Source organism: Mus caroli, unplaced genomic scaffold (genome assembly GCF_978045245.1).
Source record: "Mus caroli unplaced genomic scaffold, Mus_caroli_1 scaffold_12, whole genome shotgun sequence".
Classification (NCBI taxonomy): Eukaryota; Metazoa; Chordata; class Mammalia; order Rodentia; family Muridae; genus Mus; species Mus caroli.
The window spans coordinates 15,183,393-15,200,849 of NW_028227267.1; the positions used below are offsets into that span (position 1 = coordinate 15,183,393).

General features: G+C 44.8%; 1 protein-coding gene across 1 annotated transcript in view; it reads left to right on the forward strand.

Annotated features, from left to right (window-relative positions):
• Window positions 1-307: 307 nt before the first annotated feature.
• The window catches only part of Lrmda (leucine rich melanocyte differentiation associated), a 1,040,878-nt gene continuing 1,023,728 nt past the window's right edge, over window positions 308-17,457 (forward strand). Inside the window, exons 1-2 of the mRNA XM_029469305.2 lie at window positions 308-390; window positions 7,467-7,567. Of these exons, the coding sequence (XP_029325165.1) occupies window positions 361-390; window positions 7,467-7,567 (131 nt within the window). The 5' untranslated portion in view covers window positions 308-360. The remainder of the gene's footprint in view (window positions 391-7,466; window positions 7,568-17,457) is intronic.

The following is a 17,457-nucleotide window of genomic DNA, read 5'->3' on the forward strand; positions in this document are numbered from 1 at the left end:
TCACCCCGAAGTCTGAGTCTGATGAATGCAATAAAGCTCTGGGCATTGGATTCTGGAAGGGGCACCTCTTGGGGGAGCGGGGGCCGTAGAGGAACCGGGCAGGAACTGGGCAGGAGAGAGGAGTAGTCGCGTGGGGTTCCCACGCTGGGTGCAGCGCCGCGGGCCACCCGCTGCGAGCTGCCCGGAGGTGCAGGTTCACGTGCACCGGGTTGAGCCAGCCAGCAGCGGCAGCGCTGCTGCGCACAGTTCTTGGTGGCAGACCGGCGTCTAGGGCTTCCGTTGGTCAGCTGACCGCCCAGTGCGGAACTGCGCCGCCCGCCACCCTGCTCAGTGCCGCCCGCCTGCTGGGTCCCCGCCACAATGGCTGGGCTCATGGTCAGTGGAACTCAAGTAAGTCGGTCCAAGTGAGCCCCATCTAGTCCCGGGATCCAGTTGGGGATGGGAGGGACAGAGGGGCACGGGTCTCCAAGGCTTAGCCTGAGTGCCTTTTCCCTGGGAGGAGGTCGCATGTGCAGGTGATGTGTGCCAAGTACCCACACTTTCTCAAGTTGAAGAAGGGTCAGACTCTTCTTTTGATCCTGCCACACTCTGTAATGGTGTGATAAGCAGTTGAGATCCCCCAACTCCCTCTGTCCTTAGAGTCACACTGATCAACACTTAGGGACTAACTTCTCCACGCGACCCAGTGCTGGTGGCTCATATTTTTCACCCAAAGTGGTTCAGTTTCTTCTCTCACAATGCGGGTTTTAGAAGAACTTTTAGGGTGCAAGAAAAATGTTTTAATACGCAACCATTTACCTATTGATACCAGGGCAACTGTACAAATAATCTGATACATTTACATGGAAGAAAGGGGGAGGGAGCATGGCAGCAAAGCGCACAGAGTCATCAGAGCCACAATGAAAACCACAGAGTGTTGCCTGCCCGGGGGCTGGAGGAGCTCTGTTTTCACAATGAGGTTCCTTTTCAAGGCTGGTGGAGGCCCAGGGTGTGCTACAGTTTTACTCTGGTTCTTGAAGAGGTGTCACTAGGAATGGCAAGACCGGATGGTAGACACCCCGCAGTGCCCGTTTTTCAGCTCTTTGGTAAGGTAAACTCCCCTAGGCTGAGCAGGGACCCTGTGTGTGCTGAAAAAAAAAAAAAAAGTAAAGTTTCTCTTTTGCTTTGCCTCCCATGAAGCCAGCAATCACTATGCAAAGTTCTCCACCCTAGGGAGACAGGGTGAAAGCTCTCCCTTTAGGCGCAGAGCATCAGGGATAAGGGAATTGTTCTTCCTCAGAGGCCTCAGAGTTTTACAAAGGGGAAACACAAATGCCTGTTGGGTGCACCCTACCAAACTACTCCATTTTTTTTTTTTTTAAACAGAGTCTGGTAGTTCATTCCTCAACTGAATACATTTATTGAGTGACTTCTATGCACCAGGCACCCTGCAGGTATTGATGGAAATAAATTGCCATCTCTCTGCTGCCCCTATTGGCCTAATCTCCTAGGATCCCTGGTTCTGCCTGGAGTCTCAGACAGGCACAAGTCCAGACTTCAGCAGTGAGCCTGCCAGGCTGCTGTCAGCCTCCGAGGAGTGGCCAGAAATGGAGGATCTTATTTTAAGCCAGGGTATAGGGGCTTCTGGGAGGTTTGGCTTCCTAGAAAGAGGGGTGTGTGCCTGGGAAGGGGGTCCTGCCCCTCATGCATCTGCCTACAAAGCAGGGTCCTCCCCCTCTGCATACGGTGGTCTCTGCATTTCTGGTCCCAGCATTCTTTGTGCTTAGTTTCTTCCAAGTTCCTGGAGAACTTGACAGTGAGGTTGAAACTTCCCAAGACTTCCTTTTTCTTATCTTGTCCTCCTCAAGACTTGATGCTTCCGGTACCCCTAATGGAGTCTGCTTCACAGAGCTCAGGGGCATCTGCTGACTTGTGGGTAAGACTTTTTTTTTGGCCCTGCCCAGTATTTCAAGGTAAATTATCCAGAGGAGCTAGGAAGGCTCCAGAGTACCTTGGGGTGTTGTTATCTCCTTTCCTACGCCATCTGGCTCTGGGGTTAGACTATTTTGCTAGCATCTGCTTCACACAATTTATAACAGAACCCACTGTGAGAGGCAGCACCTTCAATGTGTGCAATTCTAAAAGGCAGCTCCTTTTCTGAAAAATAGCCATTTAATAGGATGCAATATAATATTTCAGTACAGGTATAGTGTCCAATGATCAGAAGAGTAAGACTGGTGTATCATTATAGTAAATACTTACCTTTCAGTTGCTTGTGCTAGAGACTGCCAGTCCTCTCTGTTGGCTGTTCTGAAACACACAATTCACAGTGGCTATCACCCACTGCTACTGTGTATTAGAGAACATTAGAAGATATTCCTTTTAACTGCTTACCAGTTAATATTCCAGGAAACCACTATTCTACTTTCAGATAGATCTTTTAATAATTAATTACCTTGGTGCTGGGACTCTAACCCAGGACTTCAACATGCTAAGGAATCATGCTACCACTGAGTGACATCTCCAGTCCTAGATCCTTCTTTAAAAAAAAAAATCTTTAAAATGATTTATTTTGAGCTGGGTGTGGTGGCACATACCTTTAATGTCAGCACTTTGGAGGCAGAAGCAAGCAAATCTCTGTGACTTTGGGGCCAGCCTGGTCTACAGAGTGAGTTCCAGTACAGCCAGGGCTACACAGAGAAACTGTCTTGAAAAAACAAACAAACAAACAAACAAACAAACCAAAAGCAGAAGAGAAAACTGATCTATAGGTTGTACTATGACCTTACATGCATGGCCACACACACACACACACACACACACACAAACAAACATAACTTAAAAGTATTTATTTTTATTTGTGTGCATTGTGTGTGCATGTGTAAGCAGTGTGTGTGTGCCCAAGAAAGTTGGAAGGGAACATCAAATATTGTATTGGTTAGGTTTTTGTCACTTGAAAGCTAGAGTCATCTGAGAAGAGGGACCCTAATGGGGAAAATGCCCCCCTCAGAGTGGCCTGTAGGCAAACCATGGAAAGCAAGCCAATATTTGGAGTTCCTCCTTGGTCTCTGCTTCAGTTCCTGCCTTCAGCCACCCCCGCCCCCCACCCCCGCCCCCTGCCCCCAATTGCTTTGCCTTAGTGGACAGTGATCCGGACTATGTAATCTAAGCAAACCCTTTCCTCCAGGAGTTGCTTTGGGCTAATGGTAGAAGCAGAAGGACATCCTTGAGTACACTGTGAACTCCAGGACAGCCTGAGAGGCATTTGTCTCTCTGGACAAAGAAAACAATGTAACGACTATGACGGAGCTCCTGGAGCTGGAGTCACAGGCAGCTGTGAGCAACCAGACATAGGTGCTGGGAACAGAACTTGTGTCCTCTGGAAGAGCAGCAAGTGCTCGCAACAGCCGATCCATTTCGCTGGCTTGCTCCACCCTGACTCCTCTTATATGGGGGAAAACCTCCTGAGAAGCCCAAGGGATGGGTTATCATTTCATTATAATGTAGCTGAAATATCCCAGATTAAAATTGGTTGTAACTTTTTCAGTACTTAGAGAAGATATCCTAAATAAAGGGATGATTTAGGTGCAAGGGAAAGATCTCAATAAAAATTTAAAAAGAGGTTAGTGATATTTGTTTGATGCTATATTGGTGCTACTGGGGCCACCGTGAGCTGATGGCTGGCATGCAAGTGGGACAGTTGACGCGGCCCCACCCCTTTTCTCTGTTAAATCTTTTTATTCATTGTGGGAATGACCTCATTTGGCTTTTCTTGGCTTGAATGCTTCATGTATAATCAACATAACACCCTCCCTTTTTCCATTAACATGTGACAGCTACCGTTTGTGGCATGTATACAATCACAGACATAAACGCAAACTTAAAATTTGGGCTCAGAAAATGTTAGGCTCAGGAGAGAATGAAAATAGCCAGTCCCCTCCATGGGGATATTGATCTGAACAACAGCTACTGATTGAGCGAGTGCTTTTCACATGCTATTCTGGTCCTGTTATACAAGTACAATGGGGACGACACCGACTGCTCCCAAAGGCTGTTTCTTGAGGATGTAACAGAGAACTGGACTGCTCAGGGCTAGCATTTATTCAGTGTTACTGTGCTATTGTAACTGCTCTTGGTGGTAGTTGATGACTGTACTTGATAAGTTCAAAAAAGGGGAAGCAGAGGCTGAGAGTCACTCAGTTGGTTGAGTGCCTACCTAGCATGCACAAGGCCTCGGGTTTGACCCAGGCAGGAGGAGCAGAAGCTGAAGGTTATCCTCGGGTACATAGTGAACTCTAGGCTAGCCTGAGATACATGTGATTCTCTGATTGAAGAAAACAAAAGAGAACAGGTTCCAGGTTACTGTGACAAATCCAAGGAAACAGCTAGTAGATAGCAACACTTGCACTCAAAATGGACCTGGGACAGTGCTTCTGGTGAGAGTCACTAACCTGGTGACAGACAGAGGTGGGGGGTGGAGGGAGTAGGGATGGTGTGGTGGCAGTGTGTGTGTGTCCCAGGGAATCTCAAACTGGTGACTGACAACACATTAGAAAGGCACTGTCCTGAAGGTAAGGACTCTATGGTCCCTACATTGGGAAGTCCTTATTTACAACTCAGAACTCATCCAGGTTCTATCATGATACTGCGTTATGTTGAGAGGACTGTGGAATTCTTCCCTATGTGGAAGTTGAGATTTGGCAACCTGGGTCCTCACTAGATCTAATCCTTGCCTAGTCTATGAGGACGGGGCTCAGTGTCCTTATTTAAGGCTAGCTTATCTGCTTTGGATATCACAGAAATCTTATGTGTTGATGGCACAAAATGGTGGTGGCATGTACTGGGTGTTTGAGTGAGCCCCATGGACCTGGAGGGTTAATGTGAACTCACAGAACACGTTACAGATTGAGACCAAGTCTGCAGGATTTATTGGGACCTTATAGCCTCAGTCTCTCCTTGGTGTATGCTTTTCATCTCAGCATAGAAACAAAACTCACTTTATTACCTAAATGCTGCAGAAAATGAATCTAATATAGAAAGGGGACAGACTGCTAGATTGAAGCAAGATCCTATTTATTTATTTATGTATTTATTTATTTATTGTTTGCTTGCTATCTTCCTGAGTCAAAATTATTTTATTGGGTCATTAAGATAATTCAGTGGGTAAAAGCAGTTGCTACCAAGCCTGATTTTGACCCTGGGGATCTATGTGTTGAAAGGAGAGAACTTCAAGTTGTCTTCTGTCTACTAAGTATGTACGATGGTACACCACACACACACACACACACACACACACACACACACGCACACACATGCATGCACACACATGAATGAGAGAAAATAAATACATGTTAAAAATTAAAAATGATTTTGTCGAGGTCATCTCTCTTTTTTCTCTTAGAGGTGTACAAAACAGAGGTCTGGCTACTCAGGCTGGCTTTGAACAAATGAAGTTGCCCAGGCAACTGCTTTGCCGGTGTTGGGATTATAGGTGTGCAGTGTCATCAGCCATCAGTCGCCTGCTTTTCTGCTCCTTCTTATCTCTTTCTCTTCTTGGTATGAAACTGCTGAAGGACATCGAATGGGAAGACAGAAAACATGAGACACTGGGTTGCCGGCGTTTGTTGTCATGTAGGAGAGGGGTGTCTTAGGAAAGGAGGTGGCTGAGGTGCTTGTGATGTCATGGGGACATTCTGCTTTGTAGTCTGAGCTGGCGGGTTATCAGCTGTTCAGTAGGCTCTGCCTAAGATCTCAGGATGTCTGGTGACCGCCACCTTTTCTTCCCTGCTAAGAGACATAGTGTTCTGGGGACCGTGGTCATCCCTTTGTCTGTCTGCATAGGAGGTAGATTTGCAGGGAGTCAGGGTCAGTGTTATAGACACATGAAGAGCCCTGAGTGTCTACCTGCGGTTTGAAAGTAGTGTAGTTCAGTAGCGTTGTGTGTCTGTGTACCTCTTGGTCATGGTTTTCTGCCTGTAGCCTGTATAATGTATCTGTAAAAATGGATTCCCCAAACTGGGTGGTTAGTGTAGAGAGCAGGACTCCTGAAGGTTTGCTCAAAAGTTCTAGGATCATTTTTTTTTAGGCCTTTTACTATTTGGAAATACACAGGAGCTGCTTAAATGATTACATAAAATAAGATAAAAATTGAAAGAATGCTGAAGGAGGCTAAGTCTTACTGAGAGCTCTCTGGAAGAGGACATACATACATGCTATGTGCGCTGCTGGGGAAAATGCCGTCAATATAGTCCGACCCTGGTGTGAACTTGGTAAAGTGCATTAATCACCAGAATGGAAGATGGGCCCACAGCGACAATAGTGACATGAATGGTATGGGGGTAACCAACAGCTGGATTGAAGGCCTGTTCCATGGCAGGAATCTCATGCCTAGCATTGTGAATGTGGCCAAGAAGTCAAGGTTGGTGAGGGCTAACCTGGGACACCCACATCACTTTTCTCTAACAGGGGCTGTGAAAGAAGTGGGTGAGGATGACCGTAAGAGCTAGGGCCAGGGAGGACTGGAGAGAAACCAGGGTTACTGGACTCAACAGGACCAATGCACTCATGAACCTCTAGCAGCTGTGGTCTCCTTCACAAAAGGAGCAAAATCAAGTCACTGAGTGGGGCAAAACATGCGGGGCAAAACATGCAGGGCAAACCATGCAGGGCAAACCATTTAAACAGGAAGTGGCCTCCTGATGTAAAACCTTAGAAATGCTGGCCACACACTACCCTAGACCTTGTTAGCCCTTTGTAAGGAGTGTGGTGGGCATTTACACACAGAGGTAATGCAGTGGGACAGGTGGCCTCTTCTATGCCCAGCTTGTTTTAATGCCTTGGAAGTTCAAATATAGGTTTAACCTGTGGCCTGAGGGCTGCATGCTACTACCCATAACTGTGAGTGCAGTCTAGCACAAAATCATGAACTTCCTTTAAGTGTGTTTTTGAGATTTTTTTAAAATAACATTTGAGCATGTACTTTGTAGATTTGATTTTTGTGGCAGGGTCAGAATGCGGAAGGATCACTTTTCATGGTGACAATAGGGATGGCTTCTTAAGCTGCAGAAAAGGCTGGGGCCTATTCGGGAGAACAGCAACCCTGTCTTCTGTCTTCTGTGAGGACGAATGTCTATGGGGTGGTCAGGAGAGGGAGAAGGAGAGCTAGATGAGCAGCCATCACAAAGGTCAGGGTGGGTGGCCGAAGGTGGTGGTTATCCTCATGTGTCCTGAAACTGGGTTTGTTTAGTCACCTGTACCTTATCCAGTTTTAATCTAACTTCTATTGTGCCACAATATATCTCTGTCAAGCTCACTGTGCCAGGAAAGGGGAGCTGTTGGCAGAGTCCCCCTAAATGGAGGAAATAGATATAATTTAGCCTTTTTGTGTGGAAGAGTCAGGCTTTAAGGTTGAGGTACCAGTCATGGGACTGGTGACTCTGGTTTTGAGTAGATGGGTAATTTCCATTTTTGTTCCATTGAATTTGCAGGTGTCCTACGTAGGCCAGAACTGCAGAGAAATTCCAGAGTACCTGGGCCGGAACTTTGGACATTTTGCAAAGAGACTTGACCTGAGCTTCAACCTCTTGAGGTATGTAAACTTTGAGAGATGCCGCCCAGGCCTGGGACACCCAGTTCCCTCCAGGACCTTGGGGCAGCAGGCACAAGTCATAGGTCCCAGCTCTTTACAGGATCTTGAGAAAGATGGGACCACACACCAGACCCTGATGCAAACGATCTTAGAGATCATGCACTTAGAAATCATGGCTGGTCTTCTAGTAAGTGCTGCCTAAGAAGGTCAGAGCACCTGAGCCTGCTACACCTCAGGACTGTGGGAGGGGCTGATACTTTTTACTTTGTTCTTTTCCTTTTCCACGGACGCCTATGTACATGAGTCTGAATCCTTTTGGGGAAAGGAATGAGATGGGCCAGTGAGTGTTTAGCATTGTTTCCTAAGAGTGACTGCCTCTCACTAGTGTGTGTGGGTGTGTTTTTTTCAGCTTCGATGTTTTAAATATTCATGAAGATGCTCTCTCTCAAAGGATGATTAGTGGTGCAAAGTGGTGGTGGTGGCGATGGTGGTAGTGGGTGGCAGGGGCAGGGAGCGGTGGGTGGGGGTTTCTAGCTCCTGCTTGAGTCTCCACCAAAGGTAAGTATGATCTTATATGGCAGTCCAGTGGAGGACAACATTTCATGTTATGCTGGCCTGTGGGGCGTAGCAGAGGAAAGGTGATGGCACTTCGACAGTAGGTGTTGGTGGGACAGGTGGACAAGGGTCAGACCTGGCCTCCACTTGAGCTTCTGTGTTTAGGCTGTTCTCTAAGCACTGTTTTTGAGTTCCAGCCTGCCCTCTGCTTGAAACCTGACCACCATTCCAAGACCCAGGTATGGTCCTGCTTCTAGTCCTTAGGATCTTTGTCTCCTTCAAAGAGTGGGGATGCTTGGGAATGAAGAATTTTAGGGGAATGGATAGAACTCAGGATACTGGCTCTCAGGTAGGAGAGAATGGCAGTTTCAGTAAGTTAGCCTCATGTCACCTAGTGGATGCCTAGGAGCTAGCACAGTCTACACTGAGCTGCGTGGTGTCCAGAAAAGGGGTGTCTTGAGGGTGCTAGGGGAAGAATCTGTCCCGGTATATGCATTCCTTGACTCCCAAGAGATCTTAGCTTCTGGGCACATGTGGAGATTGAAACCTTGCAATGTCAGTGCAAAAGGTGGCTGAATGTAATTGCCACCCCTAGAGAAATCCAGGGTGCTTTGTGGTCTCAGTGTCAGAGAGAAGACAGAGTGTAAAATCTGGAGTGAACTGGGTCTAAGATGTCCACATCTTACATAGCTCCTCTGCTTGGACTCAGGCAAGAGGTTCATCATAATGTCCCAAGTTCTATCCATGTGAGTGGCCTCTAGGAGCCCAGTGCCTCATGGCATGGATTGTAGTTGTATGGTTAATATCTGGTGGAAACCCAGAGGTGGTTCTGAGGAGGCGTGGTCCTTTGAAGGAGTGTGTCAGTGGGTGCAGGTCATGGAAGTGGGAACTGTCATGTGTAAAACATTGCCATCTTGGTATGGTATCTAAGTATGAAGTCCATTTAGCAACTCATCGAGGCAATAGACATAGACTATATGCTCATTTATTTGTATTGTCTTTAAATTTCTTTCAGGGTTATCTTATAGTTTTGTTGAGTAGATATTTCACTTCTTTGGTTAAAATTTTCACTAAGTATTTTATCTCTTCCTTCAGTTCTGTTGTAAATGGGATGTTCTGCTCGCCCCTTCTACTCTGGATTATTCTTAGTGTGTAGAAGTGGAACTCACTTTGATATGTTGATTTTATATCTGGCAACTTGCCTGAATTTGTTTCTCTCTCTCTCTCTCTCTCTCTCTCTCTCTCTCTCTCTCTCTCTCTCTCTCTCTCTGGTCATAATGTGTGCAATTGGAGACAATTTTCCTTCTATTCTTTTGATTTAGATCCTACTTATTTTTTTTCTTGCCTAGTTGCCCTGGTTGGGGCATCTAGAAATATGCTGGAGAAAACTGACAAGGGTGTCCTTGTCCTGTGCATAAGGAGGTGCTAAGTTTAGTTCTCATCATCCAAAGTGTGTCACAGTTGACTGTAATTCCGGTTCCAGAGGTCCTGATACTGTCTACTGGCCTCTGCAGGCTCTTCTATTCATACACATAAATTAAAAATAAACATAAATCTTTAATTTTTAAAAATGTGTTTTGTTTTTTGAGACAGGTTCTCACTGTGTAGTTCAGGCTGTCCTAGAACTTACTATGTAGACCAGGCTGGCCTTGAACTCACAGAGATCCATCTGCCTCTGCCTCCCGAGGGCTGGGATTAAAGGTGTGCACCACTGTGCCTGGCTAAAAATAAACAAAAATCTTATCTCAGATTTTTTTTTTGTAGTCATCATTCACTGTTTAGTCTGTATCTTTAAAAATGTAGCTCATTTTTGACAATTCTGTATATGATAGGTTCTAGTCACACTTACCACCCCACCTTCTCTTGCTCTTCTCCCATCTCCATCAGCCCCCTCTTTTCCACGAGTGCCCTCTCTCAGTAGTGTGTCCTTTTTATTTGTGTGGTTTAGTTTTGTGACCCACTGAATTTGACCAGGATGCCCACAAATGGCCATGGGTATGAATTATTCACTGGATCATGGGAGACTCAAGCAGCTACATCACTGAAGGGAATGTCTCTTCCCCCCGCCCCCCAGTCCCTATGCACCCCAAGGAGCTATCAACCACAAATAGCTTTCCAGAGAGGGGCTGATGTAGAGTCTTCATTATATGGAAGTACAACCTGTCTGTACCTGACTCAATGAGCTTCTTATCAAAGGGTATGGCACGTTGTCGAATGCTTTTTTCCTGGATCCGAGGTGACCATGAGGCTTTCATCATTGGCTATTTTGGCAAGGGCTGTGATGTTATTGATTTGTATATGTTGGACCACTCCTGTCCCATAGTATATAGCCCTTTTTAATGTGCTGTTGAATTTGCTTCCTGGTATTATTAAGGATTTTCAAACGTTAAGTCTATCAGTGATATTGGTGATGTTTTTGCCCAGTTGTGGTATCTCAGCAATGCTGGCCTTGTGAAAGGCATTTGGAAGTAAGTATTCTTTGTGTTTGTGCTGATATTATGTTCTTCTATTATTTGAGACAGTCTAAGGTTTGGCATGAATTTTTTTCTTTTTGGTTGAATGCATTAGTGAATCCAGGAGATCTTGGACTTTCTTTTGTTGGACATTTCTTGATGACTTAATTGCCCGGCTTGTTATTGGTCCAGGGCATCTCAGGTTGGCCAGGTTCAGACCTAACCCTTGCCAAGATGTTAAAAAGGAGGCATTAGTCTTTAAGCACACACGTGAGAATAGCCTTCTGTGTAGGTTTGTTATTCGTTCTTAGCACATACGCTCATCATTGTGAATTGTCTTCAAAAAAAGAGTTCTGTGATCACTGGAGGGGAGCACGAGGAGCATGGATGAGACTCCCCACAGTGAAAACAGACATGTGGGTGGTACTCTAGTTATCACCCAGCTTGCTGTTTCTTTGCTGTGCATTCAAAAATTATTCTTTAAAAATACATGTATGTATCCATGTATCCTTGCACACACACATACATATATACATGCATGCATGCATACATACATACGTATGTACATACATATGTATATATACACCATATACAAAGAGTTCTGCTTACTTTTCTCTGAGTAGCTATTCATACTGGCAGAAAGATAATTATGGATTTTAAAGATTTGATCCTTTGATTGGCGGTATGGTATATGTTCTCCCATTCCTATTACAGCTCATGGTCTTCTTTATTAGCTATAGCAAACCCATCTTCCCCTCACTTGAGTTGTCCAAGAAATTGGTTAGTTCTCCCTGATAAAATCACAGATTCAGGTTATATTGTCTCAGTGAGTCTTTTTGGAGTCTTTGGAACCACTGTGCATCTTATCAAGTTGTATGTTGGAAATGGAAGTAAGGGAAGAAGCCCAAATGAAACCTCTGTTTCCCTTAAAAGCACAAAGGTCCCTGTTGACTGCCTCTTCATCCTGGGTCTGTCTCTTGTGACGGACAGGAACCAGGTCATTTACAAGACTATGACTCAGAGGAGCTCCTAGAGCATAATTTCCAGGGTCAGGTCCTGTTGTCTTCTTGGAATGAGATTGGAGCATGTGGAGAGTTAATTGGCTGTTTATCGGGAGGTGTGGCATATTGTGCCTTGAATTTACATGTGTTGACAACCATACCCTAACATCTATATTTATGAGACATACTTAACATTTATTTGTGATTTTTTTCCCTTAAAATCAAAATAGTCTATGTAGAAATATTGGAAAACTCAGGAAGGTAGGCAGGGGAGAATCTTAACAATTATATACCTCCATTACACAATGGTTGTGTGGCAGTCCTTGTCTTTTCAGAGCCATTAAAATGATGCATATATCCAGTCTCTGTTGGAAATATTTTTATTTTGGTAAATATCACATGATAAAATAGTTTTTATGTTATGTGTGTGTATGTGTGTGTGTGTTGTTCAGAGGACAGCTTGCAGTAGTTTGTTTTCTCCTTCCTCCATGTAAGTTCTGAGGCTCAAACTCATCACTCTTTGTGGTAAGCACCTTTACCCCCTAGCCATCTGGTAGACCTTTATATGACAATTTTTGGTGGTACCTTAAACTATTCTTTAGTGCTGTAATATTCACTGATGGTCATAGCTCTGATAAGTTACTTTGGACAAATTTCCAAGGAAGGGTTTTGGTGAAGATGCTGAATTGCCTCCTTACAGAAGCTATGAATGCCAGGTCTCCCAGATTCTCCCACGTGATCCCAAATGCCGCCATGAATGCCAGGTCTCCCAGATTATCCCACATGATCCCGAATGCCGCCTCCTGTTTTACTTTTACTTTTGGGTTAGAGAAGAGAACGCCATGTTTTAGCCAGTGGGCTCCGGATCTATACAAGGCAAAGAGAGCTTTTGAGTGAGTTGCCCTGGCATCCATTCTCCCTTTCTGATTCTTTCAGGAGGAAAGAGTCTCCCTTGTGGCCCCATTTGGCTTCCCCAAATGCCCTGAATGGTTTCAGAGGGGTGCCTGTTCAGCTTGTTGAACACAGCAGGCAAAGCAGAGCTCCTGTGGTAAACAGTGATAAATATGCCCACGTCAATCTGGCAATAAAAGTGAGAGGGTTTAATTGATCTATGGCAACAGGAAGCTTACGTTTTAAAAATTAAATTATTTGCAGTCGCATCTTATTTAGCACCGAGGATAAATGTGCTGGGTGGCAAATTGCTTAGAAGAACATTTCTGATGGGAGGTTGCTTGCCGCTCTTCTTCCTTCTGCTGGGTTGGGGAGGTGGGAAGGACTGGGGGTGGGATGTTGTACAGCTTCAGGTAAGAGCTCTGACTCTGCCCTCTTCATGCAGCCCAGCTGCATGTCACGAAATGGGCATTTAGCACACTGTCACAGCTTCTTCAGAGACAGATAGACCACACAGCATTCATTCATGTTGCACACAGTTGGGCAGAACGGATCCAGCTAACTTGCAGAGATGGGCAGTGAATGGCTTTGGGCTTAGACCACTCTGGATTGAGCTGCTTCTATTGCTTACTCTATGTTTAACTGGCTTTGGTATGTGTTCCTACTAAGTTGATTGGGACATACTAGGTCTTCCATAAGCATGGCTACTATACTAGTTCAATGGACAGGGTGCTAGCAAGAAGGCGTAGAGACAGTTCAATCCAATGAATTCCTTGGTGATCACTGGGACTCTTCACAAGGCAATGAGGGTTGCCACTCTACCAGCATCCCATGTTTGCATTTCTCTGTGTCCTTTGGGATGACCAATGGGCAGAGATTCTAAGAAAGTCAACACATTCTTCTCCTCATATAATAAGTCTTAGATTTCAACCATAAATGAGTGTGCTTATCAATTTAGGACATAGACTTGAAGTGAGGAAGAAATCTTTGTTATGAGACTTTGAAACTAAGTTTTTATTTCAGTGAGCCTGACCTATCCTAACTGTAACAAATAATGTAGTTTTCCAATTGCTCCTAATATTTTGCAGGTTAAATCATTTCATGTCATATAATTTAAATTTCTGCCAATTAGGAATAGGCCTGAGAAGAAACTCTCTATCTATATATCCCAGGAGATAAGCTCAGAGCATGCTCCTTTGTTACTGGGTCTTCATTAAATAGTGTCTTTACAGCTGAGGGCCTGGTACAAATTATTTCTGATATCTAGCTGTCCAGGATTTTCCTGGGTCATCCCTGGATGGGATGGTTTTAGTAACAAAGATAGACTAGGAGTTCTCTACAGGGCGGTGTTACCAATCAGTCTTTAGTGATTCTTCCGAGCTGTCACGTTCTGCATAGGCTGGAACCAGCATCCTCTTTAAGCTGACCAATATGGTTAAGAGGAACTATAGAACAGTGAAACATTTTTTTTTTGTTCTCAAAGTATTACTGACCATTCAGGTGTCCCCCCAAACCAAGCAAAAACACAATCAAAAGGCAAAATGCACAGGCATCTGACAGGTCTATAAACACTCAGCTGTAAGACCCCGGTTTCTGCACTTCCCACACTCTCTGGCACGACTCCCAGAGACAGAAAACAGTTTAACTACATTAGGCTAGGAGGAGCACTCAGGGGCAGGTGTCAGCCCATGAATGGTTGCCATGGTACTTTCTTTCTATCTCTCCATCTTTGAGTCCTCCTGACTACCTGGATTTCTACTCATTGAGCACAGAAGGTAGAGTGTGGGCCATAGAAGGTAAGACAGGGTTGGGAATGGTGAGCAGCCAGAGAGAGTTGTGACTGCTGCAGGCTATGTCTGAGCTTTATTTTCTGAGAGATGACCCGTAAGGCACAGGAAGCAAAGCACTTCCCACTAGCTTTGCCTCAATATTTCCTATAGTAATTGGGGGAATTTTAAGCATCAACTTTTATTTTCACTGAAACTGTTTTTGTCTTCTGGAACCCGAGGCCTCATAGCTCCACCCATCTCTCTGCCTTCTTGTCTGTTCACAGGATATGATTTTGGGGTGTCAGGGTGTCAGTGATATTGCTATTCATGTTATATTGGGGAGGGGCCTTTGGTGCTTTGAGGGTGGGCAGGGTAGGAAGACCGGCAGAACTTTTAACTCTTTTATACTTTCTAGAGAAAGTATAAAACCAGGCCACCAGGTTCTCCACCACAGAGAGTTTGATGCAGTTTGTTGATTGATGGCCTTGGTAGTTGTTCTGTGTTTAGTGCATGAGGCTAGGATGCTAAATGCCTTGCTTAGTGTTCATCTGGGATGAAAAAAAAAAAAAAACACCAACAGCAACAAAAAACCCAACCGTCTTCCCCTGAATGTGCATTCCACTGAGGACCTGCGGATGCTTTCGTAGAATGGCTCCCTAGGTAGCCTTCATGGTGAAAACAAAGTGGGCAGTAAACATTGAGAGGTGGTTGGTGTCCTCTCAAAGGGAGTCTAGGGATGGGGAGTTGAAGAAACGATCCCAGCAATTATGTTTCTTTTCTTATTAGCAGATAGCAGCTAATGTTATGCAGGGCTCACTCCTTCCAAGGCTGGGAAGAACCTTCCCATATGTGTCTACTATAGCCCTATGTTCTCCAAATGAAACTATCGGAACCCACATCTCACACACAAAGTGGCTGAGGCCCAGGGAAGCCCAGATGCTCACTCAAGACTGCACTGATGGTTAGAACAGTCAGAGAGCTGGGATTGCATGTGCCAGGTCTGACTCTGGTTTTGTAGTTTTTCTGAATTGCTCTTATAATACAAACTGGCACTATTTATTTATTTATCTATCTATTTTTTTTTGCATTATTGTTTTTAATGACCTCTAAACTTTGGCTTTTTTGTGTAGCAACGTTTCCTTTTCCCTGTTAAAATCCCTAACAGCCAGTAGAAATAGCTATGACAGTGTTTCTAGTGCACCCCAAGACCCCCAGGCCTCAGCTAGAGCCACACTGCTTCTCCTCCCTCTTTCTCCCACCTTTTAAAACCAGCTCTAGTTTGGGAAGTTGAGTACAGCAGTACCCCAGGAGGCCCAGGTGGACTCAGGAGCAAGGCTTCCCAGAGGACTCACCCTGGGCTACAGTCCTCCCTTTAGGCTGTGCAAGTTGGCTCAAATCCAAGGTGGTGGTCATGGGAAAAATTATTCAGCCTTGCTGTCCCAGCCCTGGAACAGTGGACCTTGGTTTTTGAGTCAGAGAAAAGATGTCTGTGTGTGTATGTGTGTGTGTGTGTGTGTGTGTGTGTGTGTGTGTGTGTGTGTTCACTTGCACATGGGCTCACAAGCCCATACACTCCCTATCTGAAAAGCCTCTTTCGTCTCCTCTGGGACTGGCTGTTGGTGGTTTTAGCTGTTCCATGTTCCTGGATGATGAAAGGGAGCCATTATCCTCTTTTTGCTTGGGTGTCTGTGTTTAATTGTAGGAATTTAATAACGACAAATTCTCCTTGGCTGAGACTTTTCATGCCAGCTGCTTTCTCTTTTCCTTTGGACCCTTCCTCATCCATGCTGTAGCGCAAGGTCACTTAGGGTTTACAATGAGATACAAACACATGCGCAGGTTTTCTTTAGAGTTGAAAAAAAATAAAGGCTCCTCCCCCAGACCTGTCATTATGGAGATCAGCTGTGCACCCTCCTGTACCCCGTAAGCTGCTCTCTTGACTATACACAGAACCCTGTTCTTCATTCTTCAGGGTGTCTGCTTTTTCTCTGGTTATGCAGAAACAAGAGATGGGCACAACGCAGAAAGGCCAACAAAAGAGGTTTAGAAGGAAAAAAAATCCCCAATCATTCTTGAGAGTTATTAAAAACAATTCGAGGCAAGAGCGAAAGAAGGGCTTCCAGCCCCCGTCCAGCCCATCTCCTGCTTCTGGGGAAGTGCTTTTTTAAGGAAATGCACCATTGTTAAAACTTTTCCTCCCCCCTTGATGGATTTATTTATAAGGTAGAGAAATATTTTCCCCATAATTGGGTAACTCTTAATAGTAGCAATTGCATATTTATCAGTGTGAGGGGCTGTTATTAATGTAACTGTCAGGCCCAAACACATTTCTGCATTAAATCCATTTAGTATGTGCATTATTCGGGCATGAATGTCACCGGGACATCAAAGCCCCGTAGGCATGGGGAGCTCAGTGCCCTGCTGCGGCTGCCGAACAGGCCCTTGATCAATAAATGTAACATGTTAATGCAGAGCAAATAGAATAAAAGATTTCTTTGACAAGACATGAAAAATCACCTTGTGGCAGCTGGCATGTGATGCATTTCTGGGGGAGACACCAGCAAAGTTGATCTGACAAGTAAAGAGAGGAGATGATGGCTGGAAGGTGCTTTTGTTTCAAACTTCTTTCTTGACCTGTCAGGTTTTGAAGGCGCCTCAATGGCTCTTTTTTTTTGTCATGTGAAAATTGTAGTCTTAGGTAGTTATGAAGCAGTTATCTCTTCTCGGGATTGTGAATGCTGCTGTTTAATTGATTCACTTAGCATTTGAAACTGTCACGCATTAATAATTGCGAAATCCTGTAGATACTGCGCACGGAGTGTGTCACGCTTAAATGTGTAGTTATCAGAAAATTAATATCCTTAATGAACCAGTGCTTTCAAACTAACATTGCATGAAATCTCTTTGGCCCTTTCACTTGTGAAAGCCACATCCTCCCGTTTGCGGAGAATCACCTCTCGACAGTTTGCTTTCTTGATGCCCGACAAATGCCAGCTTTGCTGTGGGTACATCGCGTGCTCAATGACAATAAATATAGTAATTATACTGGAGTTAGTAATTAACATAATTGTAGTCAATTACGACAAATACAGTGCAGCGCTAAATAAACGAGAGGAGGAGAAATTAGCAAGCTAATTGATTTGTCTTTACTCCGCTTTCTATTCTAACTGGCAGGGCTGTTTTTCTTGGGGTGGCGTGGAGAGGAGGGGAAACTCCCCCAC